Source organism: Leucopleurus acutus, assembly GCF_964270905.1.
Source record: "Leucopleurus acutus genome assembly, chromosome: 16".
NCBI lineage: Eukaryota > Metazoa > Chordata > Mammalia > Artiodactyla > Delphinidae > Leucopleurus > Leucopleurus acutus.
In genome coordinates, this window is record NC_139158.1 from 17,403,638 (window position 1) to 17,424,770 (window position 21,133).

At 57.4% G+C, this 21,133-nt stretch overlaps 1 protein-coding gene across 1 annotated transcript in view; it reads left to right on the forward strand.

The window, feature by feature from the left end:
* Positions 1 to 10,971, forward strand: part of GTF3C1 (general transcription factor IIIC subunit 1) — a 72,196-nt gene extending 61,225 nt beyond the window's left edge. Inside the window, exons 30-37 of the mRNA XM_082857238.1 lie at positions 1,771 to 1,943; positions 3,110 to 3,397; positions 4,090 to 4,349; positions 5,426 to 5,706; positions 7,443 to 7,998; positions 8,687 to 8,738; positions 9,565 to 9,757; positions 10,681 to 10,971. Of these exons, the coding sequence (XP_082713364.1) occupies positions 1,771 to 1,943; positions 3,110 to 3,397; positions 4,090 to 4,349; positions 5,426 to 5,706; positions 7,443 to 7,998; positions 8,687 to 8,738; positions 9,565 to 9,757; positions 10,681 to 10,893 (2,016 nt within the window). The 3' untranslated portion in view covers positions 10,894 to 10,971. The remainder of the gene's footprint in view (positions 1 to 1,770; positions 1,944 to 3,109; positions 3,398 to 4,089; positions 4,350 to 5,425; positions 5,707 to 7,442; positions 7,999 to 8,686; positions 8,739 to 9,564; positions 9,758 to 10,680) is intronic.
* The last annotated feature ends 10,162 nt before the right edge of the window (positions 10,972 to 21,133 follow it).

Sequence of the window (21,133 nt, forward strand, 5' to 3'; positions counted from 1 at the left end):
GTGGTCTGTGCGCCCCTATTCCACACCAGCGGCCGTCTGGGGAGTGTGCCCATCCTCGTCTTCACATGGAAGAGACAAGCAGAAGGTGCAGGTGTTTCACAGGAAGCTGGATTCAGCTTCCACTTCCGCTTGGGGGGAAGCAGTGATGACCTGACGGCTGCGTCCTGCTTCTTCCCTCCGCCCCGCTCAGTCTTTCCCCATCAGCCTGCTAGTCCGTGCACCAGGACGGACGTAGAGTTGGTACCTGGAGAAATCGAGGGCACTGTGCGCACCTCAGACTGACAGGACCCAGTATGTGCCCAGACCCCACTCTGTCTCCGGGAGAGCCACCCCCATGCTGCCCCAGCACCCCAACTGACCACCACTTGACTCCCAATCCCCTGGCCACTGGCTCGAGGATGAGACCTCGTCCTCTCCCTGGTCCCGCCCCTCCCAGCAGTGTGGCCTCGGAAGATCCCTGGAAGCCGGTGAGCCTCAGTCTCCTGTCACCCTCGGGTCCCGGGGTCAGTGCAGCAGAGAACTTGCTAAGCCAGGATTCTCAGGCCATGCCTGCAGGTTTTCTTGGCCAGTGCTTTGAACTTTCCTGGAGGCTGGTGTGTACTCGACATTTGCTGTCAATTGACTGAACCAGCGCTGTTCGGAAAACTGGAGTGACGGGACTGCCGGTCCCGCAGTCCTCTGAGCTGCTGCCCCTCTGGGCGGGCTCCACATCTGCGAGCCAGGGAGCCATGGCGGCGTGGCCCAAGGGGGGAGCGTCAGCACCCAGGACCCGACACCGCCCTCCATTTTGCCCCACGCTGGGTGCCGGGTGCCTGCTGGGGCAGCAGTACGAGTCGAGTCTGTGTTCTTCTGGAAGAGAGTGACAGTGAATAAGCAAATGAGATCGTTTCAGGTAGACACAGTTACTATGGAGTAAAGGAAACAGGTTCATGTAATTGAGTTGACTGCAGAGGAGCAGGACGGAGGAGGATTTGGCCTTTGAGGGGAAGTGTGTGAGCTGAGAGCTGAAGGTTAGGAAGTCAGCCACGTAGAGACTGGGGGAGTGTGCTGTCCGAGAAATGGGAGCGGGAAGTGCAAAGGCCCCGAGGCGGCAGTGCCTTGGCTTGGTCAAGAAGCGTAAGGAAGCCGGTGAGGCTGGAGGGCGGTAAGCAAGGGCTGCACTTACTGTAGGAGTCGAGGCCAGCGTGGTGGACCGGGTCCCACTCACGGGGGTCTCGTCAAGCCTAGTGAGGACTGAGAGTTCCCCCTGCAGACAGATGCCGTCGGGGCTTCGAGGCAGGGAAGGAACGTGTGGTCTGATGTAGGCACCAAAGGGCTACTTTGGCTGCTGTGCAGAGTGGCCAGGCTGGGGGCAGGGGGCCACGGGGAGAAACGATGGTGGCATGGCCCAGATGGTGGCAGTGTAGATGGCACAGACCAGATGCGTCTGGGAACATATTTTGGGGGTAGAGCCCAGCAGACATGCTGATGGGTTAGGTCGTGGTAAGGGATACAGTGGTATCAGAGATGATTCTGCATCAGCTCCCAGCGTCTTTGCAGCCAGAGAAATGGCATCCGCCTTTCCCTGCGGTTGCCTGTTCTCTGTACTCTCTGAGGTGACGTGAAGGTGGGTGCAGGCCGACCGTCGGGATGTGGGCTTCCTCCGGGCTCTCCCCCACCGCCAACCGCTTCCTCCATCAATGATCAGCGGTGGCTTCTGTGCGTCCACATCTGGGTCTTCCCCCCCGCCGGCTGGAGAGCCCTGTTCACGCACGGCCTGCTGTGTTACAGACGTTCCGCCTCTACCGGGAGTACAAGGACCACATCCTGGTGAAGGCCTTCGTGGAGTACCAGAAGAGGAGCTTGGTCAACCGGCGCCGGGTCAACCACACGCTGGGCCCCAAGAAAAACCGCGCTCTGCCCTTCGCGCCCATGTCCTACCAGTTGTCCCAGACCTACCACAGGTGAGCACGGGGAGGGCGGGGCCTGTCTGCGGAGAGGAGCACAGGTGAGTAGAAGTGACGGGCGTCCCTCTTCATCAGAGAGCAGGACGGCCTGGGCCTCGCGAGACACAGCCTCTGGGACCAAGTTTCTCATCAATGTCTGTCCCACCTTGTATGGGCATAAGGTTAATGCTCGCCATATTTTGTGTTGGGGTGTTTTATCAATTTTGTAGGTAGTTTGTTTCCCTTTTTCCCATCAAATTGGGGAGTTTCTAATAATTAGACCAGCTAAAAGTGCACCCTCCCGGTTGGGCAAACCTCGGTCCTAATCTTCATGGCTCCGAGCTGTACCAGGCCGCCTGCCTTGCAGGCTCACACACTTCATTTGGAAGCCATCATGTACTTTCTGGGTTTTTTTAAGTTGCTCTTTATATATATATATAAATTTATTTATTTATTTATTTATTTTGGGCTGCGTTGGGTCTTTGTTGCTGCGTGTGGGCTTCTCATTGCGGTGGCTTCTCTTGTTGGGGAGCACGGGCTCTAGGCACGTGGGCTTCAGTAGTTGTGGCACGTGGGCTCAGTAGTTGTGGCTTGCGGGCTCTAGAGCGCAGGGTTGGTAGTTGTGGCACACGGGCTTAGTTGCTCCTTGGCATGTGGGAGCTTCCTGGACCAGGGCTCGAACCCGTGTCCCCTTCACTGGCAGGCGGATTCTTAACCGCTGCGCCACCAGGGAAACCCCATCATGTACTTTTTAGACCCAGTTTGCGGCACGTCAGCAAGAGGTTGTTACAGGGTCTGGACAGAGGCAAGGGCTTGACTGCAGGCTCCGAGTGGAGACTGTGAGATCGAACACACACATGTCCCCTCCCCTCTGTAGGGGTTCAGGGCTTGCCTTGTGTAAAGATGATTACAAAAAGCACATTCATCTTCCCCAATTTGGTACCGCGAGGCCTAGGGTGTTGGGTTAGATGAAAAGGTGCAGCATCTTTATCTGAGATGGAAAACAGGGCTTCCAGGGAGAAACCGGTGTGTTTAGTGTTGACGGCAAGGTTTGAAGTGCCCTTAGCCCATCCGCACCAAGGCCTCCAGCAGCCCGTCCGCACCAAGGCCTCCAGCAGCCCGTCCGCACCAAGGCCTCCAGCACCCTGTCCTCAGAAAGGCCCTTCCCTTCTCTTTCTGCGTAGGATTTTCACGTGGCGATTTCCGAGTACCATCTGCACAGAATCATTCCAGTTCTTCGACAGAATCCGGGCTGCCGGCACGTTGGACCAGCCTGATAATTTTTCCTTCAAAGACCAGGATAATAACGACTCCACGAGCGACCTGGTGGCATTTTCTTTGGACGGCCCTGGAGGACACTGTGTGGCCGTCCTGACCCTTTTCTCTTTGGGCCTTGTTTCCATGGACGTCAGGATCCCAGAGCAGATCGTTGTGGTGGACAGTTCAATGGTGGAGAACGAGGTCATTAAGAGGTAAGAGCCAGGGCAGCCGCTGGGCTGCTGCTGCGAGCACCGTCGGGGGCTTTGGGCACCATCACTTCCTCTCAGGCTGTGGCATCTGCAGTTTTATCTCCTCCATCATCTGGTTTTTATTTTCAGCGAACACGTGCTGCGTTTCTCTGCGTTTCTCTTGGCATGGTGTGGGTATCGGCAGTGCCTTCCGGGAGCTCCCGGGTCGGGGCCTCACGGATCTGTGAACCAGGGATTCCAGTACGGTGTCCAGTGCAGCACCTTCTGCTGCTGCCTCTGGGCGCCGGGGGAGCCAGAGGAGGGGGTGACTGGGCCACACCAAAGAGAAGGACCCAGAACAGTGTGGCACGGAGGGTGGGGTAGGCAGAGCAGGGGGGTCATTAAAGGTTCCTTGAGGCTGTAACAGCTGAATTGGGACTTAATGGAAAAGCAGGCATTTTGGGACAGAGACTAGGAAGGGCTTCCAGGCCGAAGGGACAGCCCTTGCAGAGACACAGGTATAGGGACGTGGGGTGGGGGGCGGGTATGGAAGGTGGACGAGGGAGATGAATCTGGAGCGCAGTCTGTGCTGACCTGACCTCACAGCTGGATGCCAGGGCTGTGTCTGTGGTCGGAGCGCCGCTCTCTGAGGGGGCGGCCAGACCAGCAGAAGGCTTGGCTGGGCTCCGTCGTCCAGGTCCGTTTTCTGCTCCTAGCCTGGGAAAGGACGGCGCCTTGGAAGAGGACGAGGATGAAGAGGAAGACCTGGACGAAGGCTCAGGGGCCAAGCGCCGGAGCATCGAGGTGAAAGCCCGCCAGGCCTCCCACACCAACTACCTGCTGATGAAGGGCTGCTGCGCCCCCGGCATCGTCAGCAACCGCAACCTCAACCCCAGCGACAGCATCGTGGTGAACTCCTGCCGGGTCAAGCTCCGGCTGCGCTGCACCCCGAAGCCCACCGGGCTCGGAGCCGCTGGTGAGTGCCCCCCCAGCTGCCCCGCAGCCCAGACCTGGGGCTCACGGCCAGGCTCCCAAGGCCACGTGCGGCAGCCACCACTGACTGAGCCAAAGTGGAAAGCAAAGGAAAAGCCCTGCTGTCCGCAGCGGCCGGCGCAGAGGGCGCGCGTCCTGAGTTGCCCGCTCGGGGAGCCCGGGCTGTGCCCGCCGTGCGGTTAGCGCTCACCACGGTCTCTTTGCCTGAGTGTTGTCTTTTGACCTCTTGCTGTGAAACATGAGTATTCCGCTTATATTCATTATCTCATCTCCTTTACTTCCAACTTTTACACTTTCCTGAGTTCTTTCTGTTGATTGCCTTTGAGACGATAATGACTTGGTTAAACCTCCATTCCCTGCACCCTGAATTTCTGGCAGTCTCTCCTCCCTCCACGTAAAACGAGAATATTAGGGCCTCGTCCCTGCCCTTCTCTTCCCCTTTCCTACCCCTTTCCTGCTCTGTCTGACTTGCCTTTATTTTCACGTGTTGAGGTGTTTACCTTCACAACCACAGTCAGTATTCTGTGCTGTGTCAGGAGCTTGGCCCAGGCAAAAATGTGATGACCTGTAGCCTGTGGTCTGAGCAGAGACACCTTGTACAGGAAGCACCAGAAACCAGCCGTGGCTGGTGTGAACAAAAGTCGGGACTCATGGAGGGGTCCCGGCGTATCTCACGGGGTCTGCGAGCCGTGCACATGGGAGCATCAGGAAGGGTGGGGCCCGGGCAGCCTGAGTGGAGGGCCACCCCGCTCCCTCCAGAGCTCTGGGGTTCTGGCTCTCAGACCCCAGCCCCACCTTTGAGCCCTTCCCTGTGAGTCTTGAATGAGAGAATCATGCTGGTTCTGGGGATCGCGTGGGCTGCAGTCAAGGGCCCAGGGCGGCATGTGTCAGGAACCCGACTGCCAGGGGCCTGACCGTGCCCACCCAGGAGGCAACCCCTGGACATCTGGGGAGCAGTGAGTCGGTGTGGGAGCATGACCTGCCTCGGCATCGCTTGTACACCGGTCTGGTGGGGGAGGGGCTTCTCAGGGCTGATTCTGGTCCTCCTGGTCTCCACAGTCACTTCTCTGGAAGAGCTGATGGTGGGAACCTCCTGCCTCCCTGACACATTCACCAGGCTGATAAACAGGCAGGAGGACACCTGCAGCTTGGAAGAGTTCGCCCACCAGCTGGCGCTGTCTGGGTACAAACCCGGAGACGTGGCCGCCGCCCTGGAAGTCCAGGGGGCCATCGCAGCGGCCGGCTGCTTCGGGGTGGACAGGGAGGAGTTGCGCCGAAGGTTCTCCGCCTTGGCGAGGACAGACGGGGAGCGCTCCCGGACCTTCGCAGACTACGTCCAGGTGAGCAGTGCTCTCAGGCAGCCTGTGGTAGCCAAACCAGAAGTAGCAACTCACGGGCCAGACGCACGCTGCGGGTGGGCTTGGCTTGGGGCACGTAGTGGAATTTTTTCAAAAGCTGGATTCGTTGTCAACATTGAAGACAGGAGATCTTGCCTGAAATTTTGCCAGCTTCTCCTGAACGTTAGAAGGTCTGGCCACTCTGGGCCCTGTTTCTTCAGCACAGCTGGCCGGAGCTCCCCCAAGCCATGGGCCTTGTCCTCCCCAGCTCTCTGCTGTCTCTGCTGTCTCTGCTGTCTCCAGGTACCCTGCACCTGGTCCACAGTACTCACCACTTTGTTAGCGCAAGTCCGCGTGCCTGACGCGCAATGAGGCCCAACAAGCCGAAACGTCGGAGTTTGGAGGGGAGAAAGGTTTACTGCAGGGCCCTGCAAGGAGACAGGTGGCTCATGCCCCAGAAAGCCCCGAGCTCTCTGAAAGGTTTTAGCAAAGCATTTTTAAAGGCCAGGTGAGGGGGAGGGGTCTCAGGGTTCGTGATCAGCTCGTGATCAGCTCTGATTGGCTGATGGTGAGGGAACAGGGGGGTGTCCCAGGGGTTAGTTAACATTGTCAGTCCTTAGGTGCCAGTAGGTCTGGGGACTGCAAATTTAAATTTCTTCCATTTGATGGGGGTGGGGGGGGGTGTGGTTCGCCTCTGTAAAACAGCTCAGGAAAGTGCACCAGATACTGTTACCTGGGTACTTCAGAGAGGGGCTAAAGCAGAGGGTGTGGGGGAAAGGCCTGCCCCGCAAAGGCCCCGTAGGGTCCTGCTTGGTTACAGCTTTCCCTGCCCGGACCCATTTTCATCAGTGACCCTTGAACCCGAAGAATGTGAGAAGAGTTGGACCTTTTAGATCAAGTGCCCCGGGACCTGGCTTGCCCTCCCGCGTGTCAGTTGTCATCGATGTTGTGTGTTACTGATGTTGCAAGGTGCCTGCCTTGCTGTGTGTTCTTGGGGCAGCGGGGAGGGGGTGGAAGTCGATACTTGTCATTATCAAAGGAGTTCTTACCCATACAGGAAATACAAGAGGGCTGTTGAGTACCTTTCACTTGGTGTTGGATTGTTCTTAAAACTCATGGTGCCTCTGGGGCCCTGGGAGGGAGGGTGAGGATTTTCCCCAGGCCCCGGTGCTGGAGCCCAGGCAGCGGATCCCACTGGCTGCCGAGAGGCGAGGGGCAGGCAGCTCCCTCTGTTCCCTGGTGTCCAGCACAGGGCCCTAGTGGCGCGTGCGCAGCTAACCCTCCCCAGACCCGCGTGATGTGGCTGGGAGTCCTGCGTCCAGGCTGTGGACAGGGGCAAACTCCTTGAATCTTGACTTGTGGGTTTTTTAATAAAAAAGAAAAAGATGTTGGTGAATCCCCGTGTGCTGCCCAGAGTTGGTGCAGCTCATAGATAAGAACAAGGACGTGGGAAGAGGGCGTGGTGAACGAGGGAAGGAGTCACTGTCCTTCACTTGGGACTAATTATGGCTTTTGCAGAAGAACTTGGTAACCCTCGGGGTGTTAAGTCTAGGAGGAGCTGGCCAGGCAGAAGGAGACTTGTAAGGTCACATCAGCTTTGAGGGCGCAGGCGGAGCCACCTGTCCTGAAGGAGCTGGGCTGGCCACTGCTCAGAACGCTTAAACACCTCAGGCAGGGGAGGGGGACCCCGATGACCCTGGGGATCCCTACAGACGCCATGTGTCTCCTGCTTTTCCTAGGACCTCTTAGAGCAACAGCAGGTGCTGGAAGTCGGCGGCAACACCGCTCGCCTGGTGTCCATGGCCTCTGCCGAGCCCTGGCTCCTGCACTCGGTGCGCCTGAAAGACAAAGAGGAGGGCGCTGACCCTCAGAGAGAAGATCCCCAGGCCAGACCCCCCGAGGGGCCTTCCAGCGAGGACAGCCCCTCTGAGAGGCAGGCATCACCTTCTCAGGGCCCCCTGAGCACCAAGAGGCGTGCCAGCTGGGCCGGTGCAGATGTGGACAGCCAGGGCGGGGGCGCCGACCCCGAGAGTGCCCCGGAGCCCCCCACAAAGAGGCCCACACTCCAGGACGTGCGTTTGGCCCCCAGCCTGGGGCCCAGAGCAGAAGAAGAACCAGAAACCCAGGTGCCTGCCCAGCCCACAGCTCCTGAGGACACAGGCGTGAGGGAGCCTTCCCCCAGAGCATCGGAAGCCAGGCAGGAGGACCAAGAGGGTGTCGGGGTACCCAGCTCCCCAGGCCGAGAGCAGCTGAGCTGTCAGGCCCAGCTTCCGGAGGGCCCTGAAGACCCCAGAGGTACCAAACCCTGTCCCCCACACCACCTTCCCCCACCCGCCCATTCTCTATCACGGGGCCCGATGGGCCAGGAACCTGCTGCAGCCACAAAAGGGGCCTTTACATCCATCAGCTTTTCACGGCCTCAGCTTCGAGGGGGAAGCTCTTGCCTATTGACACTCGTATCTCCACTAGAGGGCAGAGGCCTCAGATGCCCCTAAGCCGACCTGTGAATCATGAGGACAGGTCGCGCTCTTGGTTCTGGAAAGAGGTGTTTCCTGAAGCATCCCTGTCAGGAAGCAGAAAGGGGAGGGCTCTGGCCTCCCCAGGGGCCTGGCAGGTGCCCCGTTTTCCTCTCCCATGCTCTAATCCTCTGGGATGTCTTTGCCCAAGGGTTTCACACCCCCAGCTCTGCAGTCGGGGCTTCCGGCGCTCGCCGCTCCCCGGGGCGGGGCGTCCTCGGGCCCTGAGCACGGCTGCACACTTGCACCCTGCCACCTGCCCCGTGTCGTCCTGGGCGTGTCGTCCTGGGCGTGCAGGCTTTGCCTGCCACGCCCCACCGCCCCAGGGTGAAGGCTCTGAGGAGCGGGATTGCTGTTGCTTTGTTCACTGCTTTATCCCCAGACCCAGAAGGACTTGCGGGATGAATGAGGGAGGGAGAGAGGGGCCTCACCTCCTTCAGTCTCCCACACCCTTTCTCTCTTGTCAGGTTTGGCGGACGGTTCTGCGGCCGGGGGCCTCTCCCAGGCAGCGTGGGAAAGGTGGGTGTGCTTCGGACTCGGGTGGCCTGGGCCGGGGGGGAGCCGTGAGGGCCTTGGGGGTGGTCCCCAGGGTCCAAGATCAGTTATTATGTGAAGGTCTTTCACAGAGATCTGTGTGGCACAGGGGTCCGGGACACGGGAGGGACTGTTGGTCCCGCTCCCTGGGGGGCCAGGCAGGTGCTCCTTGCACGTGGTGGACGAGGGCCAGCAGTGCTGACTGCTGTAGCGCCCGGTCCGTCGGGAACAGTGGGTGTCACAAAAGCCTTTCTGGCGAGGGGGCGCCTGCCCCAGTGTGTACATCACCCTCAGGTTGGCGGGGCCGTGCTCTCCCAGCTTAGATGTCGCCCCCCGCCAGGGCCCAGTCACGCGGTCAGAGCCAAGTGTCCAGCTACCCTGGGGCTTGTCTCACGCCGGGACCCTGTGTGTCAGACCAGTCACTGGTTAAGCTTTTAGCAGAAACCTTCTAAGGAAAGTGTGTCTGGAACCCCCGTATACAGCACAGAAGTAGAACTTTTGAGTACAGACCTGAGAACTTGGTCAGAAGGCGAGGCAGCCAGTGGCCCGGGTCCCAGATGGAGCTGGTAAATCCAGAGGTCCTAGCACTTCCCCCTGCCCCCGCCAGTGTGCGGTGATGTGGGTCCGGCGCTCGTGGGCCGTGGGGCTGGGGCCCCGTCTGTCCAGATGGGGGAGGGGGCGGTGGAAGAGCAAGAGGGAGACGGTCCCCAGCCCTGAGCCCCAGGCCAGGCGCCGGACCTCGCTGAGCCTTGGTGTCCCATCCCCGGAGCTGGGACCGTGCGAGCCTGACGCCCGTGTGCCCACCCCGCAGGGACTGTGAGCGCATCCGCTTCATCGGGCGCCCGTGGCGCATCGTGGACGGCCGCCTGAACACGCCTGTGATCAAGGGCATGATGGAGGGCATGCTGCACCACATCATGACCAGGCCCGGCGTGCCCGAGAGCTGCCTGCTGCAGCACTACGAGGGCGTCCTGCAGCCCCTCGCCGTGCTCGAGCTGCTCCAGGTGTGACTGGGTCCCCGTCCCCCACTGCAGCTCCCTCTTCCTGGGTCTGGGCTTGAGTCTCAGAGGGCCAGGGTTGGTGGGCGCATTGGCTGAGCTCGAGGGTGTGGCCGCCACGTACAGGCTTGGCCCGCGGGGGTGCACTGGCCTCCTGGCGGACAGCCAGGCTCCTCAGAAGAGCCTCGGGCCCCAGGTGTCCCCCGCACTGCTTACTCCCCACCCCCCGTCAGCCCCACTGCCCTCTGAGGCCGCGGCACTGGCCGAGCCCCACGCCCGCTTCTGTCCTCCTGCCTCTGGCCTCTGTGCCCTTTAGCGCTGCTGGCGCCCAGTCTCCCACATCCCCCAGCCCTGCCCTGGGTTCCTGTCCCCAGGCCGTCCCTCACAGCACCCTTTCCCAGCCCCGAGCTGCTGCCCAGGCCTACATGTTGGCGTTCCCGGGGTCTTGCCGCTGACCCTTTCTCTAGACCAGGGCTCAGAGGCTCACAGGCCCACAGGGACAGGTGAGTAGTGAGTGACAAGCCCCCGTGGGTGGCAGGAGAGCTGGAGACGTGCTCGCGGCCTCCTGAGGGCAGCTCAGCCTGATGGCCGCCGTGCGCTCCGGCCCTGTGTGCCCTGGGCCTCCAGCTTTTCCACAGAAGTGGAAACGGGAAGTTCAGTGTGAAATTCCCCGCACTTTACAGCAGGTCTGGGCCAAACAGAACCCCATCTGGAAGCTGGCCTGCAACCCCTGCTCAACACAGGGCCGCTGTACAGATGCTGGTCACGCGCTTCTCTCTCTCGCCCTGGGCTTTTGCCTAAACCCCCCTGGTCAATCCCTACTCGTCTCTCAAGGCCAGGTTCAGGTGTTTGTTCTGGGAGCAGCTCCGGGCACAGAGGACGTGGTCCTCGAATGCCCCTGCGAACCCGTCTGTCTGTGTCATCTGCAGGGCCTGGAATCCCTCGGCTGCGTTCAGAAGCGCCAGCTGAGAAAGCTCCCGGCCGCCTCGCTCTTCTCTAAGCCGGCGCGCGGAGAGGCAGAGACGCCCCCCAGCCCGGGCGGGAGCCCCATGGTCTTCTACGAGCCCACGCTGGACTGCACGCTCCGCCTGGGCCGCGCCTTCCCCCACGAGGCCAACTGGAACAAGTGGGTCCACTTCTGAGCCTCCTGTCCCAGCGCTGGCCCTGAGGAGAGGATGTTCTCTCCTGGGGGTCCCACGTGTGCGGTGCAGCCTGGCGAGGTCAGGGCACGGGGGGGCCCTGCGTCCCGCCCGCTGCACGGGGACACTGTGTGCCCAGCCTGCGGCCCCGCCTATAGTTCCTGGCCTGGAACTCTGGAAGGAAGGCTGCCCGCCCGCCTGCTCCCAGGCCCTTCTGGCGCTGCCCCGAGGACTGTGCTTCGTCAGCCCGGGGCCTGGGGGAGAGCTTGGAGACACTGGTCCCGCCTGCTCTCCTCCTCGTGTTCCCGATCTCTCTGGAACCTGGGTTGTGGGGAGCGTCCTCCAAGGGCTTCCGAGGCGAGGCTGCCCAGGCCCCGAGCCTTCTGTACGGACATCCACTGGCCAGTGAGGGGTCAGGAGCTGGGGGCCGTGGGGGTCTGCCCCATCCACGCAGACCTCGCGTTCCAGATTCCAGCCACCCCGCCGCGGAGGACTCTCCCTGCTCCCTGGAAAGCCCTTGTGGCCTGAGGGGCAGGGCCTCTTGGGGCCGTGTCACAGAGCGGGGCTGGGTGCCCCACTGCCGAGGGCCCGGCATAGACTTGCTCCTCTCCAGGCAGCACCCCTGACCCCTGGGCTGGGGCTGAGCCTGCGACCCGCCTGCAGGCCTCCTGCCACCTAGGAACGGGGAGTCCCGGCAGGTTTGGGGTTTGTTTTGTTCTTTCAACCTGTTATTAAGAAAAAAAAATCCCTTGGCATGTATTTATATATTTTTTAATTAAAGCGAAGTAAAATGCAATTTGTTGTGTGTGTTATCTAAAGAATCTTTGGTCCCCTGGGGGCTCCTTGTTTTTCAACCTCGGAACAGCCGGGAATAAGATGTTGCCTGTAAAACCGAAGAGTCGGGGTGCTGGGCGCAGCCTGACCGCCTGCGGCTGCCTTGGAAGCCCGTCCTCCCACTCAGCTGGGCCCTTGCCTGTCCCTTGACAGGCGTCCGGCAGCACCCAATCCAGGGCAGGCCTGCCGGCCATTCGTGGCCCACAATGCCGGCAGGCCGCAGAGGTCTCAGGCCTGGGGCATGGATTTGGCCCCTGGCTGTTCTCTTTAGCCCACACTTCTTTTTCTGTTGTTTTTTTAGTTTCCAACGTTTCTTTAAAATTGGAGATTTCACATTTTTTAAAAATCCAGATCTCTGTCTTCTCTTGAAAGATGAGAAACCTGGTAACACTGCCTGTGACGGTCACACGTGCAGGACCTGCCCCCCTAGTCACCGCCGCTGCACCCCCAGGCCCGGTCTCAGGCCCATTGCAGCTCGTCTCTCTCACAGCCTGCAGCTCCTGACCTGGCCCACCTAGCGGCCCTGTGTTTCCATCCTCCCTCTGCCAGGCGCCTGGTCCCCGGGCCAGACTCCAGAGTGACGGGGCGGTGCGCAGGGGAGCGGGGCATGAGGTCTAGGGTCTTGAGGGTGAACCCCCCCTAGCACAGCCAAGACCTGGCCAAGTCTTAGCATCATTTTTACTCAAGTGTGGAAAACTAGCATTTGGGGGGATTTTCTGAGATCAGGTAGAATAGTGGATGTGATCTGCTTTGTAAACACGTGCTGATTATGTGGGAGTGCGTTGTGTGGCAGGAGCAAGGTAAGGCTGGTTTTTTAATTGAAGGATAGCTGATTGACAGTGCTGTGCCGATCTCTGCTGTACAGCAAAGTGTCTCAGTTACACACATAGAGACATTCTTTTTCTTATATTTTTTCCATTAAAGTTTATCCCAGGAGATTGGCTAGGATTCCCTATGCGTTGTAGTAGGACTCTGTTTTGAGGATCCATTCTTTTTTTTTTTTTTTTTTCGGTACGTGGGCCTCTCACTGTTGCGGCCTCTCCCATTGCGTAGCACAGGCTCCGCACGCGCAGGCTCAACGGCCATGGCTCACGGGCCCAGCCGCCCCGCGACAGACCTGGGCACGAACCCGCGTCCCCTGCTTCGACAGGCAGCAGGCAGACCCTCAGCCACTGCGCCACCAGGGAAGCCCTGGGATCCATTCTTGATGTTCACGTCTCAGGGCCTTGGTTTTCTCATCTGAGAAATGGGGATGGAATATCCCCCTCACAGGAGGGCCAGAGGAGTTGAAGAACGCCAAGGGCAAGCCCAGCTCAGCCAAGTCTGTTTCCTTTCCTGTTCCCCCAGTTGAGGGGCAGTTTGGGCATGTGTATGGGAGATGGGACACAGGGATGTGGGGTCAGCTCTTGATGCTGAAATCTTAGCCTCTGTGCACAGGTGCCAAATTGAATCTCGGAAACAGAGATTTGGGGGAAGCATCAAAGAATAGCTTTATTGCTTTGCCAGGCAAAGGGGGACACAGCAGGCTCCTTCCCTGAAAAACTGTATCATGTCCCAACCTGGGAGGATTTGATGAGTTTTATCAATGTTTCAAGGGTGGGGTTGCTGTTAAGATTAGGGTGTGTGCAGGGCTTGCACTCCTCTGATCTGGTCTCAGGTAATCTTGTTGATGAGCTTCTCTGGTATGAAAAATGCTGACATCTTCCACTTGTTGGGTTTTAATTCTATAATAAATAGCTTAAAGACACTGATATGTGTATCCCCTGAGGTGGAACCAGGACCCTGCCCCCAGGCTGCACTATTGTTTCGTGGCTGCCCCTCCCTTGTCTTTGCATCCCTTTCCTTCCCGGATTAGCGACTGTTCCAATCTGCCCTTTGGAACTCAGGGAAGGTCATGGAGGCTGGAGTCTGTTCCCTACAAGAAACGGGGGACAGGGGACTTCCCTGGTGGTCCAGTGGTTAAGACTGTGTCCTTCCCCTGCAGGGGGTGCGTGTTCAATCCCTGGTCGGGGAACTAAGATCCCACATGCTGCGGGGCGCAGCCAAAAACATAAAGAAAAAAAGAAAAAAAAAGCAGGGGACAGAAAAGCTTCCGTGCCCAGGAGCCCCACAGGGTCCTGCTCGGTTTCATTACTCCTTTTTACTTACATAAACCATGAGTCAATCCATTCTCTTTAAACACTTAAAACATTACAGATATGATTTAAGCCTCCAGGCTGCTTTCTCCTTCAGGCCTTTTCTCTTCATTTACATACCTTTTACGCTCCCCTGTGATGACACTTTACATAGTGACACCGCTCCGGCTGTTCACCCTGCAGGGTCCCTGGCACATCTGTATCCGCACGTAGAGAGCTACACGCTACGTAATCTCTATGGTGGGAGTCCTGGCACTGAGGTCCTGATTTTATTCCCTCTTCACTGAAATTGCTTCCTGGTTTCCCCCACTGAGCATCCTCCCGGCTGCCTTCTCAGGATCCGCCTCCCTTCTTCCTGGAGCTCAGTCAGATCTCGTTCAGTCTGCTGCTGCTGCCAGCCTCCTCCCACGTCCCCTCCCTTCCCTCGCAGCCTCCTTTCGCCCAAGGCCACCCAGGACCCTGGGCTGAGAGTGAGCTCTGTCCTCCGACTACCTGACAACCCATCCTTCCCTTGGGCCCTTGACCCACTTATGCCGGGGACTTTCCAGATGTGCACGTGCATATATGTGTTGTGTGTGTGAAGTATGTGTGTATGTGTGTACATGTACATGTGTGTGTGTGCACACACACATGTGATCTCCCTGCTTAGTGTGGTCTCACTGCCCACACTGCCCACTGCCCAATGCGGGTCCACCCACCCAAGGAGTAGAATTCAGCCCTTGTTGAATTTTAAAAAGAACCTACTAAAAATAATTATTAATTAATTAATTAAAAAGAACATACTGGTTACCAAAGGGGAGAAGGAGAGGGGGAGGGACAAATTGGGAGGTTAGGATAAACAGATACAAACAACTATACATAAGACAGGTAAGCAGCAAGGATTTACTGTGTAGCATAGGGAATTATACTCAGTATCTTGTAATGACCTATATGGAATATGGAAAGAAAAAAAAAGACATGCAAAAACCCCAAAAAACGAATCACTAGGCTATACACTTGAAACTAACACAATATTGTAAACCAGCTATACTTCAATTCACAAAAAAGAACCTACCCGTTCACCTTGTGTCCTCATCGCCACATTCCCACCGCAGGGAGTTTCTGTGACAGTTGTGAAGCCACCTGACAGCGCAGGCAGATGCTAGTGGAGCCCCTGGACCGCAGCGCGGGGAGGGCACCGCCTTCAGCCGGCTCCTCAGCCAAGTTCCAGTGGTCACCAGCAGGTGGCAGCAGCAGCCCAACATCTCCGTTTCCTGCTGGTTCATCTGGGTCTCCAGATGTCTGTAGCTCGCTGTCTATCCACGTTTAAGGTTGAGATCAACAAAAGCTTGCTGGGGTGGGGGGGACTTGGCCACAAAGATGATGATAAAGTGACAACATTTTCAGAGCACTTGCAATGTGCCACGCTGCTCTCCACACTTCACACATATTAACTCTTGGCCTCACAACAGCCCTAAGTATGTCCAATTAATATACCGATTTTATGTATGAGGAAACCAAGGCACAGGAAGTAAAATAATTTCTGCAGGTTGGAAGCTAGTAAGTGGATCTGCTGGCTTCCCAACTCAGGCCGTCCAGCCTCAAAGCCCTCCCCCTTGACAGTTCTTTCTAGGGATGGGATTTGCTTTGGGATGGGCAGCCAGCATGATGCTGAGAGACCCACAAAATGGCAGAATGCAAAATTTCTTTTCTGGGAACATCACTTTTTAAGAGGAAATCCCTCACGCCTGTTGCCACTATAGATGAAGGAAGATCCCCAGCTGCCCCACAGTGTGAGCAGCAGGGTGGGGGGGAGGGGGTGTCTCTTGCTCCATTCACAGACTTCAAGGAGGCCCCTATTTTCACTTTCATGTCCCATTCTGGGCCATTTCCAAGTCCAAGGGCAAGTGGGTCCCTCCTGGTTTCAGTCCCCTCCCTCCCCTCTGCCCACTTCTTTGTCAGTCACAACTCTGCCTTTGACTGATTCATTCATTCATTCATTCAGTATTTGTTGAGCACCTGCTGTGTGCCAGGCACTATGCTAGGCTCTGAGACCGAGTAGTGGATAAAACAGACAAAATCCCTGTGCTAGTGGGACAGACAGTAAATACGATAAGCAAGTAAAAGACATATGTTAAAAGCACAATAAATGTTATGGAAGGGGGGCTTCCCTGGTGGCGCAGTGGTTGAGAGTCCGCCTGCCGATGCAGGGGACACGGGTTCGTGCCCCGGTCCGGGAAGATCCCACATGCCGCGGAGCGGCTGGGCCCGTGAGCCATGGCCGCTGAGCCTGCACGTCCGGAGCCTGTGCTCCGCAACGGGAGAGGCCACAACAGTGAGAGGCCCGCGTACCGCGAAAAATAAATAAATAAATAAAATAGATTAAAAAATGTTATGGAAAATAATAAAACTAGGTCTGTGGGGTGCTGCAGTTTTGAGTAAGGAGACTAGGGTCGGTCCCACTGCGAAGGTGACATTTGAGCAAAGACTTGACTCTGCTTGTCTTCCATTCATGTGTTGATGATTCTTGACTGCAGGTGACCCCCTGTCCCATCCCCTTCATTGTGGAGAGTTTATACGCCTTTCTCCTTTGTTCTTGGTGTCATGATCTCCCCGGAGGGGAAGTACACGCGCTCACTCTGCCATCACCCACAGAAGGCCCGTTCTGGGTTTTGTTTTTGTTTTTTTCAGCCGTGCAGTGCGGCATATGAGATCTCAGTTCCCTGACCAGGGATCAAGCCCGCACCCACTGCAGTGGAAGCATGGAGTCTTAACCACCGGACCGCCAGGGAAGTCCCCTGTTCTGGGTTTTGATGGTGCATCTGGAGGGACCACAGTTGCGGTGGGCTGTGACGGGCTATCCTGCATGCAGTGCCGGCAGCGGCCCAGGCAAACCGAGTCCCCAGATGGGTGGGAGGAGGGGGGAAGAGGCTCTCCCTCCAACAAGGGGCCAAAAAGGAGCCGAGGATGCAGAGTGGAGAGCACGGACTCCGGGTGACTGGGCGAGTCACTGCCCCTCTGGGCCTCTGTTTCCCCAGCAGTAAAATGAAGGGCTGGGTCCAATTTGCACCCTCTCCCTTCTTCCCAAAGTAGATGGTCCGGGACACCCAGAGAGCATCCGACGCTGAGACTTTGCAGTAACTGATGGGGAAATGTCTGGAAGCTAGAGTTCTTGGGTTCTTTAAATCCTAGCACAGGGCAATGTCAGCTTCGGGGTATTTCTCTGGGAAGGAGACTGGAGAAGGGCTGGGACCACAGCACTTTCCTCATCTGACCCAGAGGCCAGCTGAAGGTGATGGCAGAGAAGCACATACACATTTAATGTCCCTGTTCTCATCCTCCCTTTTCATCCCCAGAGTCAGCCGAGAGGCTGACTCCTGCCCCACATTACAAAAGAGGAAACTGAGGTTCAGAGACAGCGAGCGACTTGCCCAAGGTCATTCATGATACATGATGGATCCTGGTCCTCAGGTCCCTTTGAATGTGCTCCTTCCTTGGGATGGGAGGACAGTCCTCACTGCAGGGATGAGATGAGAATACTGTCTACTACAAGTGACAAACCCATCTCAAACGTGCTGAAGCAAAAAAAGGAACCTTACAGCTCATTGATTCAGTCAGGATAGGCTGGGTTATGCCGTGGTAACAGTCAGCCCCCAAATCTTAGCAGATTAGAATAAAAGATTTCTTTCTTGCTCACAATACGTGTCCATCACAGGTGAACTAGAAGTTCTGCTCCACATCTCCCCACTCGAGGCCCCGGGCTGAGGGAGAAGCCACCATCTCACACATCACTGGTCACCGTGGCACAGAGGAGCACTCTGAAGGGCACCACGACGGTCAGTTCAATGCTCTGGTCCAGAGGTGAGACTCACCACTTCTGCTCACCACTCATTGGCCAATCCTGGTCATGTGGTACCATCTGACCACAAGACGGGGCAGAAGGCCGAGAGCTGGACATACTTGGTGAACAGTATGACTTCCATACTCGGGTACCTCGAAAGTGCAGGTGGAATGTAGTTTCAGGCATGGCTGGACCCAGGAGCTTAAGAGGATATTACCAGGAGTATACGCCCACTTCCCAGCTCTGCTTTCCAGTGTGTTGGCCTCATATTAGGTGAGCTGTTTCTTCCTGGTGCGCCCCCCTCCCCGGTCCCACCACCCAGCAGCTCCAGGCTCAGTCTAGCCCTGCAACTGAGCAGTCCCAGCAGGAAAAGCGTACGGACCAGCTTGGTCACATGTCTGAGCCTGAACTGGCCCTGAGGCTGGGAGGATAGAATACTCTCTTGGCCAGGCCTGGGTCACTCCCAGAGCTGGGGTCAGCCACCCCAACGATGCTGTGAGGGCAGAAGCACAGGCACCCACAGGTGTTTGCTGAGAGTTTCTTCGCCCCTGACCTAGGTGCCTTCCAGCAGAGCAAGGTGAGGACAGCTGGACTTGGGATCAGGAGCCCAGAGTCCACGTTCTGACTCTGACATTTAATTGTGTGTGACCTCAGGCAAGTCAGCGGCCCCTTCTGCACCTTCATTTGTCAGATGGATATCCTGCCCCTCGGAGCCTGCAGATGGAAAGGGGCTGGGTCAGGAACAGAATGTGGCATCCTCCTGCCTCTGAAGACAGGGTCATTAGCAATTCTGGCCTGGACTCTGGGTGACAGGGAACTGCCTTCCCCAGCCCCATGTGTTCAGGGCTCAGTCACACCTCCAGGCCTCCGCTCAAGCTCTTCCCTCTGCCTGAGTAGCTGGTGTCCCTAACAACTCCTATTCATTTCTCAAAGCCCAACAAACACCACCTCCTCCCTGAAGCCCCCCGGGGCCTTCCTGCTGCCTGTCTGGGCTCCAACCCGTGGTGTGCCGGGTCTGCCTCATACCAGCTAGGAGAATTGATTGTAAACATCTCTTCCAACCCCATGTTTAAAGCCATCAAGTTGGTAGCTTGAAATTGACTGTGGTAAAAGTGTTCACACCATGGAAATAAGCAAACACTGCAAATCAGGCTTCATTGAGGGCCCACTAGGTGCCTGACGGGGGGTAAAGCCGTGAACAAAAGAGGCAAAGTTGTTGCCTTCATGGAGCTTAGGTTTGATATTTCATCTTTGTCTCTAGCAACTGTTTATCTCCATCCATCTATCCAACTGCTCTTCCTTCAAGCATTTCACCATCCTTTTATCCATCCATCCACCCACCAATGTGCCCACTTGTCCATAAATCATCCATCCACCGTGTCCTACTAATCTGGCCTCCCAGGTGGGCCAGTTCCTGTCTCCGTTCTGCACCCACATTTATGAGCTGGGTCCCCTTCAAAGACAGAGCTGGTGAGGAGCCACGTCTGGCCCAGGCCAGAGCCCCATCCCCCCGACCCCCGGCCTGGCATCAGCCAGTGTCCCAGGTGTCCCCTCCCCCTACTCCCTGGCCCAGAGCTGTGTGTGCTGGAGAGAGAGCTGAGCTGCTTCCACGGGGAGCCTGGGGCTCACGGGGTGCCTGGAACCTGTGGCCTCCTTGAGGGTGTGAAAACCACAGCACACCTTGACCCAAGCGTCTCCAGGGTGACGGTGGGGGATGGTGAGGGCTGCTCACACCTGCAGGAGCTGTGGTTTCACACTTGAGCTCCCATCCGAGCCTCACACCTTGATCCCAGGTTAACAGTCCCACTATCAAGACCCTCAATGTTCTAGAACTTTCAGAACCAAAGAATCCTGTATTCTCTCAGTGACTTCTTCCAACATCCCCTTTTATAGAAGAGTCACAGAGAAACCATCAGCAGGGTCGACAGCTGAGCCCTCGTCCAAAAGCAGAGACAAGCCAGGGCTTCAGGCATCACCTGGCATGCAGCCTGGCCTTTGGGGAGGACCACAGGCCAGGCAGGTCCAGGCCAGGGTAGGGATTCCCCTCAGGGCTCTGAGAGCCCGCGGCTGAATCAGACTCTGCTCCTTTAACCCTGCTTCCCGGGCTCGGAAACGCAGCCTCTGAAGGTGAGCACCCTTAGGAGGAAAATGATCTCTTCTCTTTCTTTCTTTCTTTCTTTTTTTTTTTTTAAGTATGAGTTGTATGCAATACGCAGCACCAATATCGAGCTCCTGTCCAGAGCTGACGTTCAATAAGGTGCCTTCAAAACGTCACAAACAAGTATTTTCTTAGCATCTTAAATTCACATTTCAGCAGTTTCTCCGACAAATCATCAAAAAGAACTTGACTTCCTCCAATTCCCCAGGACAAGCAAGGAAGATGCCAGGGGATCAGGACCACCGTGCCATTGCTGCCGAGTCCAGCCTGCGGCCCTCCCCAGTGTGAGTGCCAAGGGGAGCGTCCTCTCGCTGTATCCCAGCACCCGCATGTACTCAGTAAATGTGCTCAATAAATATTTCTGGGGTGCATAAAGGGAACAACAAAATGGGCAGCAGGAGGCAGAAAAAGAAATCTTGGCTGGTGAGGGGCTGATTCTAAGAAACTAAGCTGATTTTAAACCTGGAATCCCCCAAGTGCCCCTCCGCAGGTACCTGGGCTGTGTCTGGTTTCTCACTCCCACCCACCTCCAGCACAAGCCTTGGTCCTGGCCGCAGAAGGAAGGAAGCTGACGTTTCTTGAGAGTCTGGGCTGCACCCTGTACATGGGCGACCTCTCCAATTTCTCCCCAGGGTAGGTCAGGCCGCCCCCATTATTAAGACAGGAAACTCCAGCCCAGAGAGGGGAAGTGACTCACCCAAGGTGGCACAGCCAGGAGGTGTCAGAGTCAGGATTCAGACCCAGGTCCACTGGCTCCCCCCAAAATCTTCCCACCCCCAGGGTCACTGTGGGCTCGCTTGGTCCCCTTCCCCTCCCCCTGAAAGGCGATAAGGAACAGTCTGGACTTTGTGCGGCTCTGCAGGCAGGACCTGGGGGGCTGGGCTTGGTGTCTGTCCCAGGCAGTGCCCTGGTCTCGGCACGTGACCCGGGGGTCACCCACGTGCCTCGGAGGGAGGGAGGCTGTCATCACGTGCCCACAGACACACGTGCGGCTCACACTCGCGCACGCAGGAAGCTCACGTGCGCAGGAAGCTCACGTCGGCACAGACACACGAGTGGCCTTGGGAATATGGCAGAACCACAGCCGAGCTCCGTGTCCACAGGCACGCAGGCTACTCCCACGCGCAGCCACGCCAGTGGGCACCTGAGCCCCAGACATGCACTGTAAACACGAGGCTCAGGGGTCCCAGCCGGGAGACCAAGGGCTGCAGGCCTCGTTACACCTCAGCCCAGGTGACCCTGTCCGTGGCTCGTGGCTCAGTGGCATGGCCAGCTCTGGACGGCCAGTCGGCCTCA